Source organism: Colius striatus, chromosome 8 (genome assembly GCF_028858725.1).
Source record: "Colius striatus isolate bColStr4 chromosome 8, bColStr4.1.hap1, whole genome shotgun sequence".
Classification (NCBI taxonomy): Eukaryota; Metazoa; Chordata; class Aves; order Coliiformes; family Coliidae; genus Colius; species Colius striatus.
This window is the reverse complement of record NC_084766.1, coordinates 19238028-19252710: the sequence shown is the minus strand read 5'-3', so window position 1 is coordinate 19252710 and position 14683 is coordinate 19238028. Positions and strand designations below refer to the sequence as shown.

The window sequence follows — 14683 nt, the reverse complement described above, 5'->3', positions numbered from 1 at the left end:
AATATCTGTCTACCCTTTTCTGTAGGTCTAGTCTTGCTCCCATTTAGCACCAGCTCTGAACATTACATACTAACCTAGTGTGCTGATATTCTCTTCTATTGCATTTTGTTTTCCTTAAGGAATCTTCTGTATCTTGAATTAGTTCTTGGGTATAAGCTTTCTTTCCAAGATGTGCTGATGCAAGCAATTTGGAAAGATATACCATCCTATGATCTGTTATAAGATCTATATGCCATAAGGGAAAATGTTACTCCTAGACTCAGCATTATACCTATTATAAAACACTGGAAGGTTAAAGGTTTGTTGACAAAACTATGCTATTTAGGATGGGCAAAACAAAATTATACCGGTTAGTAGTATAGCTCTCAACTACACAAGCAATACAACTCTCTTATTGGTGAAGTTTACTTCGTTTGGAGTTTAGCTGTACCAGTCAATTGTCTAACATGAATAAGATCTTGAGCTGCTGTTACTTTCTTTGCCTAATCTTCCTCTGGAAAAGGGACTTTTGCACTTGAAATGGCACAAATGCAGTCAGTTGCGACTGTAAGACGCCTATACCTTAATTCTCTTGAATGCAACAGATCTTTTGATTTCTATGAACATCCTATAAACCATTCCACTCCACATTTCAGTTTCTAGGAAAAGTTACTATTGTCAAACACTTGAAATATCAGGCCAGCATTACTAATCTTAACAGAATTGAGGATATATTAATATGGGATGATTAAAGACATAAAACAAGAGACAGCTGATATTAACCAGGAAAGAGTTAAGGACACGTTTTTCTAAAACAAATCCAATTTCATTCTTTGAGGCCATAGTTTAATTGTCAGAGGCAACAGCAACTGCTAGAAGGTACCTAGGGTTTTGTGGAGTATTTCAATTCACTTGCAGAAGGCTGAATAATTAAAAGGAATCACAGAATTGTAAGGATTGGAAGGGACCTTGAAAGATCATCTAGTTTAACTCCCCTGCCAGAGCTGGACCACCTAGACAATATTAATATTGTTTAGGTATCTCAGAAATTAATGACTCTAAAGGTCCCTTCTAACTCCACCGTTCTATGACTGTCTTACTGCCAAACCTCCAAGAGCATTTGTCAAAAGGCGTTGCCGCTGAATGAAATTGTTAATTGTAATCTTTCTTTAAAGCTGACACTTGGACTGACACTATTTGACATCTCTATATATGAACTGGAAGTCTGCATATAACAACTCCCACAGCATTTGCAGAAGCCAATGTTTAGGAGGGAGGTATTTATAAATATCACTTGATCTACCTACACTTCATGTAATCAAAATTCATTTTAAGGTGGGCAGGCACGAGGAATAGGGTCTGGTCCCACTGAGTAAAACATTGCACTCCTGAAAGCCATAACTCTTAATACAGTTCTTGTAGTTATCATGGATTTATAGCACAATGTGAGCATTCAGGATGATGCTACCCAAAGAGAGTTACTGAAAGCCTTGAAAAGATACACACTGGAGTAGTGAACCACATAAGGAACGGAGATGCCACTGCTAGATTGTCACTAGAAAACTGTATCACTCCAGTCGTCACCTTTTCAAAAAGACATTCAAATTCTGAGACCTGAAAAAGAAGCAAATGCAGCTAGAGAAAATTACTTAGAACATGTGACTAAAAAGAGCCATCTGTTTATTTTATCACAAAGCAAATTAAGAAGTAACTTGATTACACTGTGCTTTGACAGAGAAAAAAATGCCAGTGCTACAGCACTCTTTGAGCCAGCCAGAAAGTTACAAGAACTCCTGTCTAGAAGTGTAAGACAGGCACAATATAATAAATGAAGCACCGTAGTTTTTGAAGTGTAAATGATAATCTTTTCAAGTAAGTGCTACAAATATTGAAGAAATCATTGATTGATATATTCTGGCAATCCTTAAAAACAAGCAATTGTTCTCTGCACACAGGTAGGAAACACAAAGGCCTTGAGTAAAATGTAACAGTTTCAAAAATTAACCACAATCTTGGAGTTCAGCTGTCACTTGAACAGACACATAAGTATTTGAGAAGTCTCAGACCACTTTAAATGCTGTGTATGCACTACTAGAAATCTGAAGAACGATGAAATCTTCTCCACATTATTGCAATGAGATTTTTTTAAATGTAAAGGCTCATAATACTGTTCATACTTTACGATGAGTGTGTAGCATGGATTGAGTTGTGCTTAGAAAAAGTCATACATTGATCATAAAGATAAAACACGTGTTATTAGATTAAATCATAATGAATTTATTAAGATAAATAGCGAGTAATGTTTTCATCTTTAAATAAACAATTTTTTTTCTTCTGTGTCATGAGAAATACTGTCATCAGTCTTGCATTTTTGCCTTGGCCTATTTTAATGGATAACAGTATCTTCATATTTTCATCATCCATATTTTCATGGAAACCTTTTGCTTTCCGTGTAGCCTTAGAAAGCCTAGTTCTGTCTTCATTTTGAGGTTGCTGTAATAAATGTCTCGTTGCTTTTGGTGTGGATTGACCATCAAAAATCTAAAAAAAATATTACATAAGAGACTATAAAAACAAGACTAAATTCCCATACAAGAACAGAATAAAACTGAAAATGGACAAGCCTGCAAACAACATGAAGCAAACTTGACACAAAACAGATATTTCACTGTGTACAAACAATAGCTCTTGGCTGATAAACGGGAAGAAGTTTTAAGGTTGTTTGTATTGTCATGAGATCATGTCTTGCAGAATGAAAAGCCTCCATCAAACGATAGGGGATTTTTTCATGGCATGTGAAAGGATAGTAATAAAGATTTGTGAGATGCTATTTACTAATAGGTAAAAGAGTAATTTTATTAGAACAGAATTCTAGTCTAATCTTGTTGAAAACAGTATAACCTTCTACGTCCCTAAGAAAACTTCTCTCTTTGTTGGCAAGGAAATTATAGAAGAGTGTAATTAAGCCATGATGACCCTGGAGTGAAATGTGGATTCCTTGTAATATACAATGTCCTTCCCACCAGCCACATGTGTTTGTCAGATGTTTACAGAATCTTCATTAACTAAGAGCTTTGCTAGATAACAGAAGCTGAAGCATGGCATCAATGACTCTGATAAGGGCAAGTGTACAACCAATCTGCTTGACAACTGACAAGAGGCTGGGGTTTGAAGCAGACTGCGAAAAGAACACAAGAAAGTGATTTGCAGAGGGCATTCCAGTTGTTTGCCTTCCACCTCCTTTCCTCCGCATGTAATGAAAGAAGACTTTTAATCAGCTAAAATACCCTTGTCCTCTTGTCTCTCCACCAGAAAATAAATACAGAAGAAATGCATTATTTTGGAGTATTAGCTGCACTGTCTGTTTTCAATATCATTGCCTGTTTGACACGAGGCAAGCCTTTGGAAGACTGGAACAAGTTATCAGCTATGGGAAAGTCTAATGCACACTTTCATGATCCTGGGGAAGTGGAAGATGAAACTCATTTCAACTTTAAATCTTTCCTGGAGAATATGAAGACAGATTTACTAAGGAGTTTGAACTTGTCAAGAGTTCCCTCACAAGTGAAGACCAAAGAAGAACCTCCACAGTTCATGATCGATTTATACAACAGATATGCTGCAGACAAGTCCTCCATCCCTGCATCCAATATTGTAAGGAGCTTCAGTACTGAAGGTAGGAGAAGCCCTAAATGTGTCGACTAGAATTTTTAAAGTGCACAAAATGTAGGTACTCTAATGTTTTTGAAATTCAGAGGGAATTGAGTGCCTAACTTCTTTACAAACAAAATGGATTCACATTTTGGATTGTAGTCTTGATCTGCAGTTTCTTTCAATCTTAAAAAAAATACAATTCTCTTTATTTTTCTTCTTTGATATTCTCATTGTACAATACTCTTATCAAAAGCATCAACTGGGATGATGCACCAGATAATGGGGTTTACATGAATCTTGTTTCTCAAAGCTAGAGATTTGGAACTGAGTTTTAGTGTTATAATGCAAATTTTTGATCCTCTATAATTAAGTCATCCATGCTAGAGAGCTCTTCTTTCAAGTGGGCTCTTCGCATATTTAAAAACTACAACACCCGACCGAGAAATGCGAGTCTGAATCCAAGCAAGGAACAACAGTGGTCCCCCAAAAGTCTGGGTTAGATGGAAAGACTTATACATAAACGGATAGCAAAGCTTGTCTCAACTAACAAAACAAAACAAACAAATAAAATTAAAAAAAAAAAAAATTACCAAACAAGATCCCTGTCTGTGTAACATTAACTAGAATTTTAAAAGCTCCATCAAAGTAATCAGTTAAAAAGTTAGAAGTAAATGCAATCCTTGTGATAGAAATGAGACAAGGAGAAACAAAGCTTCTGTTTATAAGAAAAATAGATATAGGCAGGTAACAGATCTAGAAAGAACTCCAAATTCCCAAATTAGGTCTCATAATCATGAAATGGAAAGTAACCTTAACAGTATGAGCTAGAATATAGTTTCCATATCTCACTATCTTCTCTGCTTTAGTGGGTAAGCACTGTGAAGAAGCATCAACATTAGTCAGTTAAAATTGCCCTAAACTCCAATAATGAGTTAATTCATTAATTATCTTACACTGACCATCACATAAACATTACTCAATGATGACTTTTATATACTACCAGTCTTTCAGCCCCTCCCAAGGCAGAGTTGCTGGTACTACACATAGCTTTGCAGAAAAAAAAAAAGCCAAACAAACAAAATACAAGCCCAGTGAGTCCAGCCTGGAATAGACTGGGACCTGGGCATGGAAGGCTGTTTATCACCAAGTACCAATTTAGACAGACCCTCAAGCTTCAATTCAGGATTTTCAATAACTTTTCCGTTTCCCCAAACTCCCAGTAATCCAAGCTGCTTTCAAAGTTATCTGAAGGTAATGGAAAAGACGCTTAAATGTGTAGTATCCTTCTCTGTACTAGAAGGGCAGTTCATCCAATTGCATAATAAGAGTAGGAAATTCATAGGGTTTTTTAGGATTCTTTGTATAAAAATATCTTTAGGAAATTACTAACTCTGAACACTCTCTACATGCCTTACTTAATACTGACTAGTGTCATCCACAGACTCTTTATGCTCCACTCCACACAACTCACCTGATAATGCAAACGCTGAAAATACTACCAACACCAGAGACCTCCATTTCCTCTTTTCACTCCCTGCCCTTGAAACTCAGACAGAAGATAATACTTTTTTTTTTAATGCTGGATAGCTATACTTTTACTCCCAAAATGCATTCTGAGTCTTTTAAAAGGAAGTTACCTCGACAGCCAGAAGCACTGTAACCACGTGTTTTAATTTCCTATTGCAGATGTTGTTTCTTTAGCTTCACCAGAAGAAAATCCATTTCAGAAACACATCTTGCTCTTCAACATCTCTATTCCACGACATGAGGAAATCACCAGAGCTGAACTGAGAATTTATATCTCCTGTCACAGGGAAGTTGGGCCTTTCTCTAGGCTGGAAGGCAACATGGTCATTTATGATGTTCTAGACAGTGATCACTGGGAAAACCTAGAAAGTACCAAAGCTTTCCTTGTCTCCCACAATATCCAGGAGTGTGGTTGGGAGATATTTGAAGTGTCCAGTGCTGTGAAAAGATGGGTCAGGGCAGACAAATTGAAGACTAAAAACAAACTAGAGGTTGTTATAGAGAATAAGGCTTTGGGTGGTTTCACTTGTGGGAAGCTGGATATCAGTGTTACCCCTGATTCTAAAAATCTGCCCCTGTTGATAGTGTTCTCCAATGACCGCAGCAATGGGACAAAAGAAACCAAAGTGGAGCTCCGGGAAATGATTGTTCATGAACAAGAAAGTGTGCTAAAGAAATTAGGAAAGAACAACACTTCATCTGAGGAGGAAGAAGAGAGAGAGGAAAAGGCCATCGCTGGGCCCCATCAGCGTTCCTCCAGAAGCAAGAGAAGCATCGGAGCCAACCACTGCCGGAGAACTTCCCTCCATGTGAACTTTGAAGAGATTGGCTGGGATTCCTGGATCATTGCACCGAAAGATTATGAGGCTTTTGAGTGTAAAGGAGGTTGCTTCTTCCCTCTGACAGATAACGTTACCCCAACAAAACATGCTATTGTGCAAACTCTAGTACATCTCCAAAACCCAAAGAAAGCTTCCAAGGCTTGTTGTGTTCCAACCAAGTTGGATTCAATCTCTATTCTCTATAAGGATGATGCCGGTGTGCCCACTTTGATATATAACTACGAAGGGATGAAAGTTGCAGAATGTGGTTGCAGGTAGTATTCAAGGCAGAATCTCTAAGAAGAAGAACACCCCCTTTTTTGCTCTGTGTAAATCTGTACAATAGTGATGCAAATGAAAATACTTGCAAACAAGGTTTGGAGCAGGGTATGGGACTGGTTGTTGTTGTTATTGCTGCTTGTTTTAAAGGAAAACTGGCATTTAAAGAATGGCAATAATTGTAAATAGCCAGCATTATGTAACATGGCAAAATTAATATTGGATTAAAATGTTGTGAGATTGAATGAACTATGCATTATTTGGTAACAGTGGTCCAATTTGAATATCTTATTTCAACTTTTCTGTTTAATCATTTGTGTTTAGGTCACAGACTAAAGGATCTTCAATGGGGATTTACTTTGTCCTCTAAATATTTCATAGGTACTGAAATCTAATTCTCTCAGCCAACTCTGACATTTTCAGCTTCTGCAAAATTCAGTAAATGGAATTTAGTCTGCATAGTAAAGTCAGAAGTCTAAATCCTGCAAGCCTTTTCTCCTATCAGTAATCTCAGAGGCTTTTGATGCAAATTACTCCTGAAAGTAAAGATCTGCAGTATTCAAAACAGAAGAGACTCTCAGTCTTATTTCATTCCCAGGTTCCCTTCTGTGGGTAGCAGGTGCCTCATTTTCAGCTTTCTTATCCTCAACATCCCTATTTTTACCCCTTTATGGCACATACTTGAATGATAAGAAGTGCAGCCTTCCGCTTCTAAGACACTGTTTCGTAGGAGGAACAGCAGCCCTTATCTCCACACAAAGATAAGGAGCCACTTTGGCCTACTGCATATTCTTAGTATTTCTTTGCAAGAAGACGTTGAATGACGTTCAACCTTAGAAGCTGTATCCTAATAGCAGTGGGGGTTGGCAGAGCTCAGCACTTGTGAAAAGCCCAGGCTTCTATTTGAGGCCTAAATATATTCTTCAGAGTCTGACATTAGACTCCAATTTTTTAAAAAATTTCTTCTTAGGAGAAACTATTTTACAAATATACCCCTTAAAAGCGTGGGGTAAACTGAAAACTTCTGTGTTCTATGAGACTTATACTGCTGTATGGGAAATACACTATCATATAATAGTTCTCTTTACTTCAGTTGTATTTTCACTAAACAATTATCCTATCTTTCTGCAACTAAACTTCCTTTGATTCTAATGAAGATTTTGCTGGTAAAAGAACAAAATGTCTTTGGTTCAGTTCAGGCAACATAAGTGCTGTGCAATGCCACCACAGTCTGCCTTATTTCTACTCCTTTCTATCATCCACCAACTCCCCACTCCCAGACAAAAAAAAAAAAATCAGATAAATTTTTTTATATGAATCCACAGTTAATTACACATCTATTCAAAATGGTGAAGAATATTGATGAGGCAAAAATCAAAACAGTAGCTTAATATATGGACGCAAGAGAATTTATGTCAATGCATATGTTTTAAATTAGGGCAGCCCGTAGGCAAGATGAGTTCATTCGGCATGAACAGGTCAGGTTGAAATCTAACACACCTTTTATTTAATATTGTTAACCTAACACAGAGCAAATAGCCGCCTGGACATGTTCCTATGCGACCTGATCTAGGTGAACCTGCTTCTACAGGGGTGTTGGACTATATGCTCTCTAAATGTCCCTTCTAACCCCTACCATTCTATGATTCCATGATTCTGTGAGTGTGAGGAGGGTGGTTGTTCCACCTTGAATTCCTTCAAGAACTGCCAGTTACACAACAAACCATAAATACAAAACATAATTCACTAGAATTCTTGGACTGATTTGTAGGCTTTTTCTTTAGGAATGGGCTGCAATTGGATTAGATCTGAGATCTGGATCCATGTAAACTCTGTTCATTGTAGCTGCATGTCATTAACCCCTTAGCTGCCTGTGATGGTCCTCATTTTACCATCCTCTACTGGCTTCTGCCATCTTACAGTCATCTTTGTCTTCTTCCTTTCAGAATCCCTTGTATTGTATTTTGTTCATATCTCCTAAGCTCATGACATGTTGTACAACTTCTCTTAATTAAGTAAAAGAAACTACCAAACAAGCACTTGGTGTGATCACATTAGAAAAGTTATTCACCCATTTGTCAAGGTAGTTGTAGGTGTGTGCCATTAAGTCATCTAAACACAAATTTCTAATTATATTTCATCTTCACTGAATACAGGACTTTGTCCATAATTAAATGAGAAAGTAGGGAAAGGGAAAGACCAGTTCCCACATGCTGACAGAGAGACATTCTCAAGAATCTTTTTTTTTTTCCAAATTCTGAAGTCAAATGTTGATCTTTGTTTCCCAAGCTTACTTGGAAGGAAAAAAAAAAAAAGAACCTATGCCATTTTTGGCTCAAAATCTCAGATCACAGCTATGCTATCAGAACTTCAGAGAATCTCTACAGATCTCATCCCAAAACTGGGCTACAAGTTGCCCAGTATTTCAATGAAAACAATCAATTGCCCTTTCAGCCAGCTTTAACTAGTATATTCACATAAACTTAACATTTTGGTTGGTATGGTAGTAAAACAAAGCATTAATCTTCCCAATGAGTGTTGATGAGGGTAAGAAGAAACGAGAACCCAGTAGTGACTACAGATTCTACCTACAGCATGGCTGAATTGTGTTTCAAATTGATGTTTGATTTCATATTTTAAGTTTAGAAGCTTTATTTATGTGGTTTGGAACATTTAATTTTAAGCAATTGCTTAAGTTCCCTCACATTTCAACTACTTTGAGATGCCACGAATTACGTAGGCATCCAAAATATGCTAGAATACATAGGTTGCAAAGAGCAGGCAAAGCACCTTGCCCTCTGCTTCAAGCTGAGTCCCATTAAACAGAGACACTCATCACAGTATTCTGAACATCAACCAGCAGCTTGATGCTACTGAGGAGCAGATTTGGACTTGTGCTCTGTCTAGCCGATACACTTCAAATTAAAACTTATTTGTTCAACATGTGACTGGACCATGCCCTCCTTTGCAGACACATTAGCTGTGTAACACCCCTGTAACATCAAAATCACCATCTGACACCACAGCTAACTTAAAGGCTACCCTATAGCACTTCAGTCTTAATCAACATGGTAAGTTGGTAGAAGCTGGTCAGGAGATATAGCTGTTGCTATTTTTACACAGCTTCACACCCTGACTGTGTACACAGTAAGCACAGTGTCCTCTGTCTCATCTTCTCTTCTGTGCTATGTCCCAACATAGAGGAACAGCTGTTCCCCATACAGCACCAGAGATCACTAAAAGTCAAAAAGATCTCCATTTTCACTGTTCTTTCCACAGGTGAAGAGGCAATGGTCTCATGGGAATCTGGAGGTTTTTGCCTGGTGTCTGGCTAAGACACTTCTGTACTGTAAATACCCTGGCAATATAGAAGTGTTAAACCAGAATTGCCAATTCCTGATACTCAGAATAATAGGTTTTAGACTGCCTTTCAAGGATGCTTATCACTTCAGACAAAAGTGTGCTCTAACACAATAATGTTCCCAGCTCACAGTTGATTCTTCTCTCCAGCCTCCTCAGAGTCTGGCCTCCTCCTAGAGCCTTACCTCCACATAGGTAATGCATGTAGGTGCATGGCTTTCCACCATGTATGTCCACATAGGCATACACTGTGAGCTCCAGGAGGTATCAGTAGCTGCCCGTAGGCAGCACTGAAGCAAAGTTTGTTACTGCGAAGAATAGCCGATAAGTACACATGGCAACACAGAACAAGCTGTCCAAGCCAACAGGTAGTAAACAAACAATGTCTGAGAGGCAAGAGTCTACTCTTAAACAGTGTAACAGCTCCATGACCCTTCTGGCTGCTCTGAACAGCTACCAGGACATGCATCTGACCACTAACCACCTTCCTTTGCTTCATGTTAATTCCCCAAGGTACCATTTGTGTGTTGCAGATCCCTCTGCAGTCTCTAGAGAGCAAGAGGCTCAAAGAGTTCTGCTCTTTCTACTGGAAGGCTAGAGGCTCTAACTGCAAGTGCTTGTACTGCCCTGGGTTTGAGGCCTACAAACTGTCTCAGAGCCCTATTTTCCTCTCTTCAGCCTTCAGTGATCTCTCTAGGCCCTTCCTCCATACTGCCTTGGTGTCACCACCTGGCTGTGAGGGGTCTGCAAGGTGTGAGAAGCTTGCAGGCTGCCCCTGCAGCACTATCCACCTCCAGGCTGCCTCAGGAAAATATCCCTCAGAGATACCTCAGAGCTGCTCCCATTTCATCTTTGTTCTCTCCCTTAAAACTTCTGCTGGACCATCAGTCATAATTTAGCTAAAAGTCTCACAAGACAATTAATTCAATGTAGCACTGGAAAATGAGACAGCTTGAAGTCAGGCCCCTCACCAAGGTGTATGGTTTGGCTGGAGCCTGGCAGAGCTGCCATAAGCCCTCATTAAACCCTCGACACTGGCCCAGCACACCAAAAATGCTAAGTAGACAAACCTAATTCTTTACAAAAACTAGGTATCTTAAGATGCTGGTCTGGAAGGACGTGTATGGTGCACAACAGTGCCAGGACATGTTTGACCAGTCACCAGAGGTTTCAGACCCTCAGCAGCACAGTCTGTAGGAATCAGGTCGTTTTGGTGGCAGCCGTTTGCAGTACCTGGCCACTACACAAAGGCTACCATGGATGACAGGAGTTCTCACTATTTCAAATAATAACCTCAAGGTAGCAGGGCCCTTGATGCAATATTTAATATTCACTATTTATTATCAGCTAATTCTGGTGCACCAAGCTGAACAAACATGTAAATCTATCAGAAATGTGGGATCTAGAGGATGCAGACAACATAATGCAAACATTACCCATCATTACCTACCAAACTACCCATCATTACCCTTTTTGTTGAAAAATCACTTGCCAAAAGTAAAAACTATTTCCCTGAATTAGTTCAGGTTAAATAGCTGCAATCTGTTATCCTGAAGCCCTCCTGAATCTTCTGCTTAGCTAGAATATGGCAGTTCATCTGTTCAGCAAAGTTGGTCAATGTGAGTTTGTCACAGCTGAGCTCTGTGATGACCCTCCATCTGCTCATGGCTGAAGTTAGAGGTTTCAAAATGTGAATATACATTTTCTACTCTTTCCCAATCTTTCAATAAAAATATAAATTGTCTTCTCTTTTTTTTTTCCTCTTTCTTGGTCACGTCAAAAAGAGAGAAGAGGATGGAAGGGAAGTGAAAAGGAATATTAACAGAAGAAAATAAAAATCCAGCACATTTTGGAATTAAGTTTTTCCTATTACAAATGTGATCATTAAAGAACTCACTTGAAGTGCTGTTATTATTTTCATAAAAGAGAAAGCTTTCACTATTAGAAAAAAAAAAAAGGAGGGTGAAGAAAATTTCCAGCAGCTTTCATTTTAATCTGTATAGGTTTGTACAGCATCAAGACTGAAAGAAACAGAAACCTCGCACTAGATCTTTTGGCATGGGAATTATAAAGGAATCTAAAGGTGTTTTTATTCATCGTTTGTATTACTAAGGCACCTAGAAAGCCTACTCGAAGACAAGGTTTCCTTTGTACCAAACTGTAGAAGAACATAACAGAAGGGTGTCTTAGACTATACCTGTGCAATCCAGTTATGACCATCACAGACAGCCATGAAGTAGCAGTGACCCAGACTTGTACATCTATAAAAGATGGTGAAGGCTTGTCTAGAAACATTTACCAGAGTCCTGGAAGCATTAAACATTTCATTAGTATAGTCCTAATAAACCCCGCTTCTCGGTATTTAGGAGCCCAATATCACTTTTACGTTAATTCTAATTCATACATATAATTTAAAAGTTGATTGTATTAGAAGGCTCTACTAAAATCAAAAGGAATTTATTTCCATAATTTCACCTTACTCCTATTGGTGTTTCTGTCAGTGAAAAAACTACTGTTGCTGCTCATTTCAGATGAACCTTCTGCTACCGCTGTTTATCAGTGACCAAATGGTCTATATGGGCCTGATGAGGGAATGGTGAGATCAGTCAGATGAGAACCAGGGAGTATTGGAGCAAAGTATATGAAGCAAAAAATCGTCATAGCAAAACATTTAATTTCACTCTTGCAGAAATTTTTTACCGTGTGATCTGAGTCATGCAGACTGTGCATGTAGACTAATCTGGGACAGATAAAAGAAAATGCCTCTTCTCAGAGTATGTGGGAAGTGAATGCCCACAGGAAGCCAGAAAATTAAATACTTATGGACAAATTTTAAAGAATTTAAAGAATCATAAAATTTTATGAGTTTTGAAAACTAGATCTAGGCATGAGCTATTGAATTCAGATCAAAACTAAAATCAAAAGAGAAATTTGGCTTGGGTTATGTTAGAAATTAGAACTGGTGGGAAAGTTACATTTTAGATCTAAGTACTCAGAATTCAATAAACAGACTTGCAGTAAACAATATTTTTTATAAAAATGTAAGCTCTGTGCATCAAGAAATGGGGAAGCAAACATTCGTTCTCGAAAGCTTGAAGAATGCACACCACACAAAGGGTGATTCTTACCTTTCTAGCACCATCTATAAAGAATTAGCAAGGCAGCAGTGAGTGATACATGTCATACTGAATTCTGGGTAAGAGAAATAGATCACTGAATAGATCTAGTGTGGAAAAATTATTTTTTCCACTGTCATAGGTTTTTCAATTGCACATGTTTTGAAAAACATTTATTTTACATTTACATTAAGAGGATAGTTTTGTTTCCATGTGCTAGTGATAACATACCTGAAGAATAATATGTACCTGAACTCAGGGAATAAATTGAACTGGCTTTTACTGGGAAAAATTAGTCACAATCCTGTATATATTTCTCAAAACCCTAGCTTCATAAAAACTTCAGCTACAGTTTCCAGCCATTCTGATATTAAAATCTTTACAATATGATACATTGCACAATAAATGTTAGGAAAAAAAAGAAAAATTATTTTTCTAATCTTATAATTTTACAACAATCACAGTCAGGAAAGTGCCATATCATGATTTTTAACCTCTAGGTAAGGGCTCAGTGGAGAAGAACATTGTGAATCTGTGGAAATAATTCCTTAGATGCTATGAAAAAACAGTTATCATAGAATGAGTTTAGCAGTGGATAAATAGAATTCCTTTAGACATGGAAGGTAATTATCTGGCACATAACCTGATTAAAAATGTTCAGTTATTGTCTGTTACTGTGTCTTTCCTGAGGATAATCTTCATGGCAATTAATTTATGTCTGTTATATTCAGAGTAAGATGAGGTAATAATTTTTGTGATAAATAATTTAAACTTATTTTCACTATTATCGTTTACTTGCTAATTAGTTTAATAGAAATGTCCATTATCTACTATGTATCGAACAATTAAAAAGGCGAGTACTATGTATCCTCCATAAACATGCAACGTCATTCTTTTTTTCTGGGTTAGAAAGATGCATAATTAAAGATACTGTACAAATAGGCAGAAAATGTGTACAGACATATCCTTAGGGACATAGATCATTGTACTTTTTTTCCCAATTCCTGTCACAATGGATCCATTTTGTAACCCTGGCTCCCGGGCATGCCCTCCTCCAGCATCCAGCAGGAGTAAAAGGAAGAACGAAATAAGAAGCAAAATAGGGGACCCATTCAACAACCCAACCCCCTAGCCCATCAAGCAAAATATCTGACCCTTCCGTGTTTACACATTTTTTTTCTTCATTAGTTTAAATCATACCTATGTTTTCTCTATGCTGTGTTTCTGTCATAACAAAATTAGCTAGTATGTGTCTTTCCTTTCAAGCTAATTGCAAGGTGTTGGAAACAGAAAAATTGCATTACAATGTTAAGCACTTGAAAGTGGGAAATGTCAGAGTTAAGATTATCTATGCATCATCCCCCTCTTGGTCATATCCATTAATTGCACAATCACAGCTCACAATTTTTTAATTCAGATGTCCCCTGCCTTACTTGATGCCCAGAGCACAAGGCTTAAGATTTAAGTTGGGGATTTATAGAGTACAATATCTATTGAAGTGGTTGTTTTAACATATACTACAATGACTGCAATTATTCCTGTGGTAATGGCATTCAGAGGCACTATCAGAGGTTGGAAATAAAGGTAGGGTATGTGGTAGACATTAATGTAGCAAAAAAGATCCCTTGCTCCAGAAACTTTCCAAACTAGACAGACAGAAGATCCATTGGTTAGAAAAACAATAGAAATTTATTTAACCATGGTCCTGCTCACTATATTAATCACACAAGGAATTAATGTAGCTCTGGCAATAAATCCTGTAGCTCAAAAGTCAATTTCTGGACAAAATGTGCTTATGCTGGAGAGTTTTTATTCCAGCTAACTTTGCCCTAGAGTTCTGGACTATTCTTTGCAGCGAGAAAGCAAGACAAGCAATTCAAACTGCTGATAATACTCTGGAGTCAGGTCTTTGATGGATATCACACATTGTCATAGTATAGAACACTC

The 14683-nt window shown here is 37.8% G+C and overlaps 1 protein-coding gene across 1 annotated transcript; it reads left to right on the top strand.

Annotated features, from left to right (window-relative positions):
• Positions 1-3309: 3309 nt before the first annotated feature.
• GDF2 (growth differentiation factor 2) lies at positions 3310-6260 on the top strand. The gene is made up of 2 exons (XM_010210299.2): positions 3310-3655; positions 5320-6260. The coding sequence occupies exons 1-2, from the start codon at positions 3310-3312 to the stop codon at positions 6258-6260; spliced, it is 1287 nt and encodes a 428-aa protein (XP_010208601.1).
• The last annotated feature ends 8423 nt before the right edge of the window (positions 6261-14683 follow it).

What these genes read in the sequence shown, in the direction of transcription:
- GDF2 (XM_010210299.2), top strand. Translation starts at nt 3,310, where the DNA reads ATGCATTATTTTGGAGTATTAGCTGCACTGTCTGTTTTCAATATCATT. An exon ending in AAGGAGCTTCAGTACTGAAG is followed by an intron (nt 3,656 to 5,319) that starts GTAGGAGAAGCC and finishes TTCCTATTGCAG; the next exon opens with ATGTTGTTTCTTTAGCTTCA.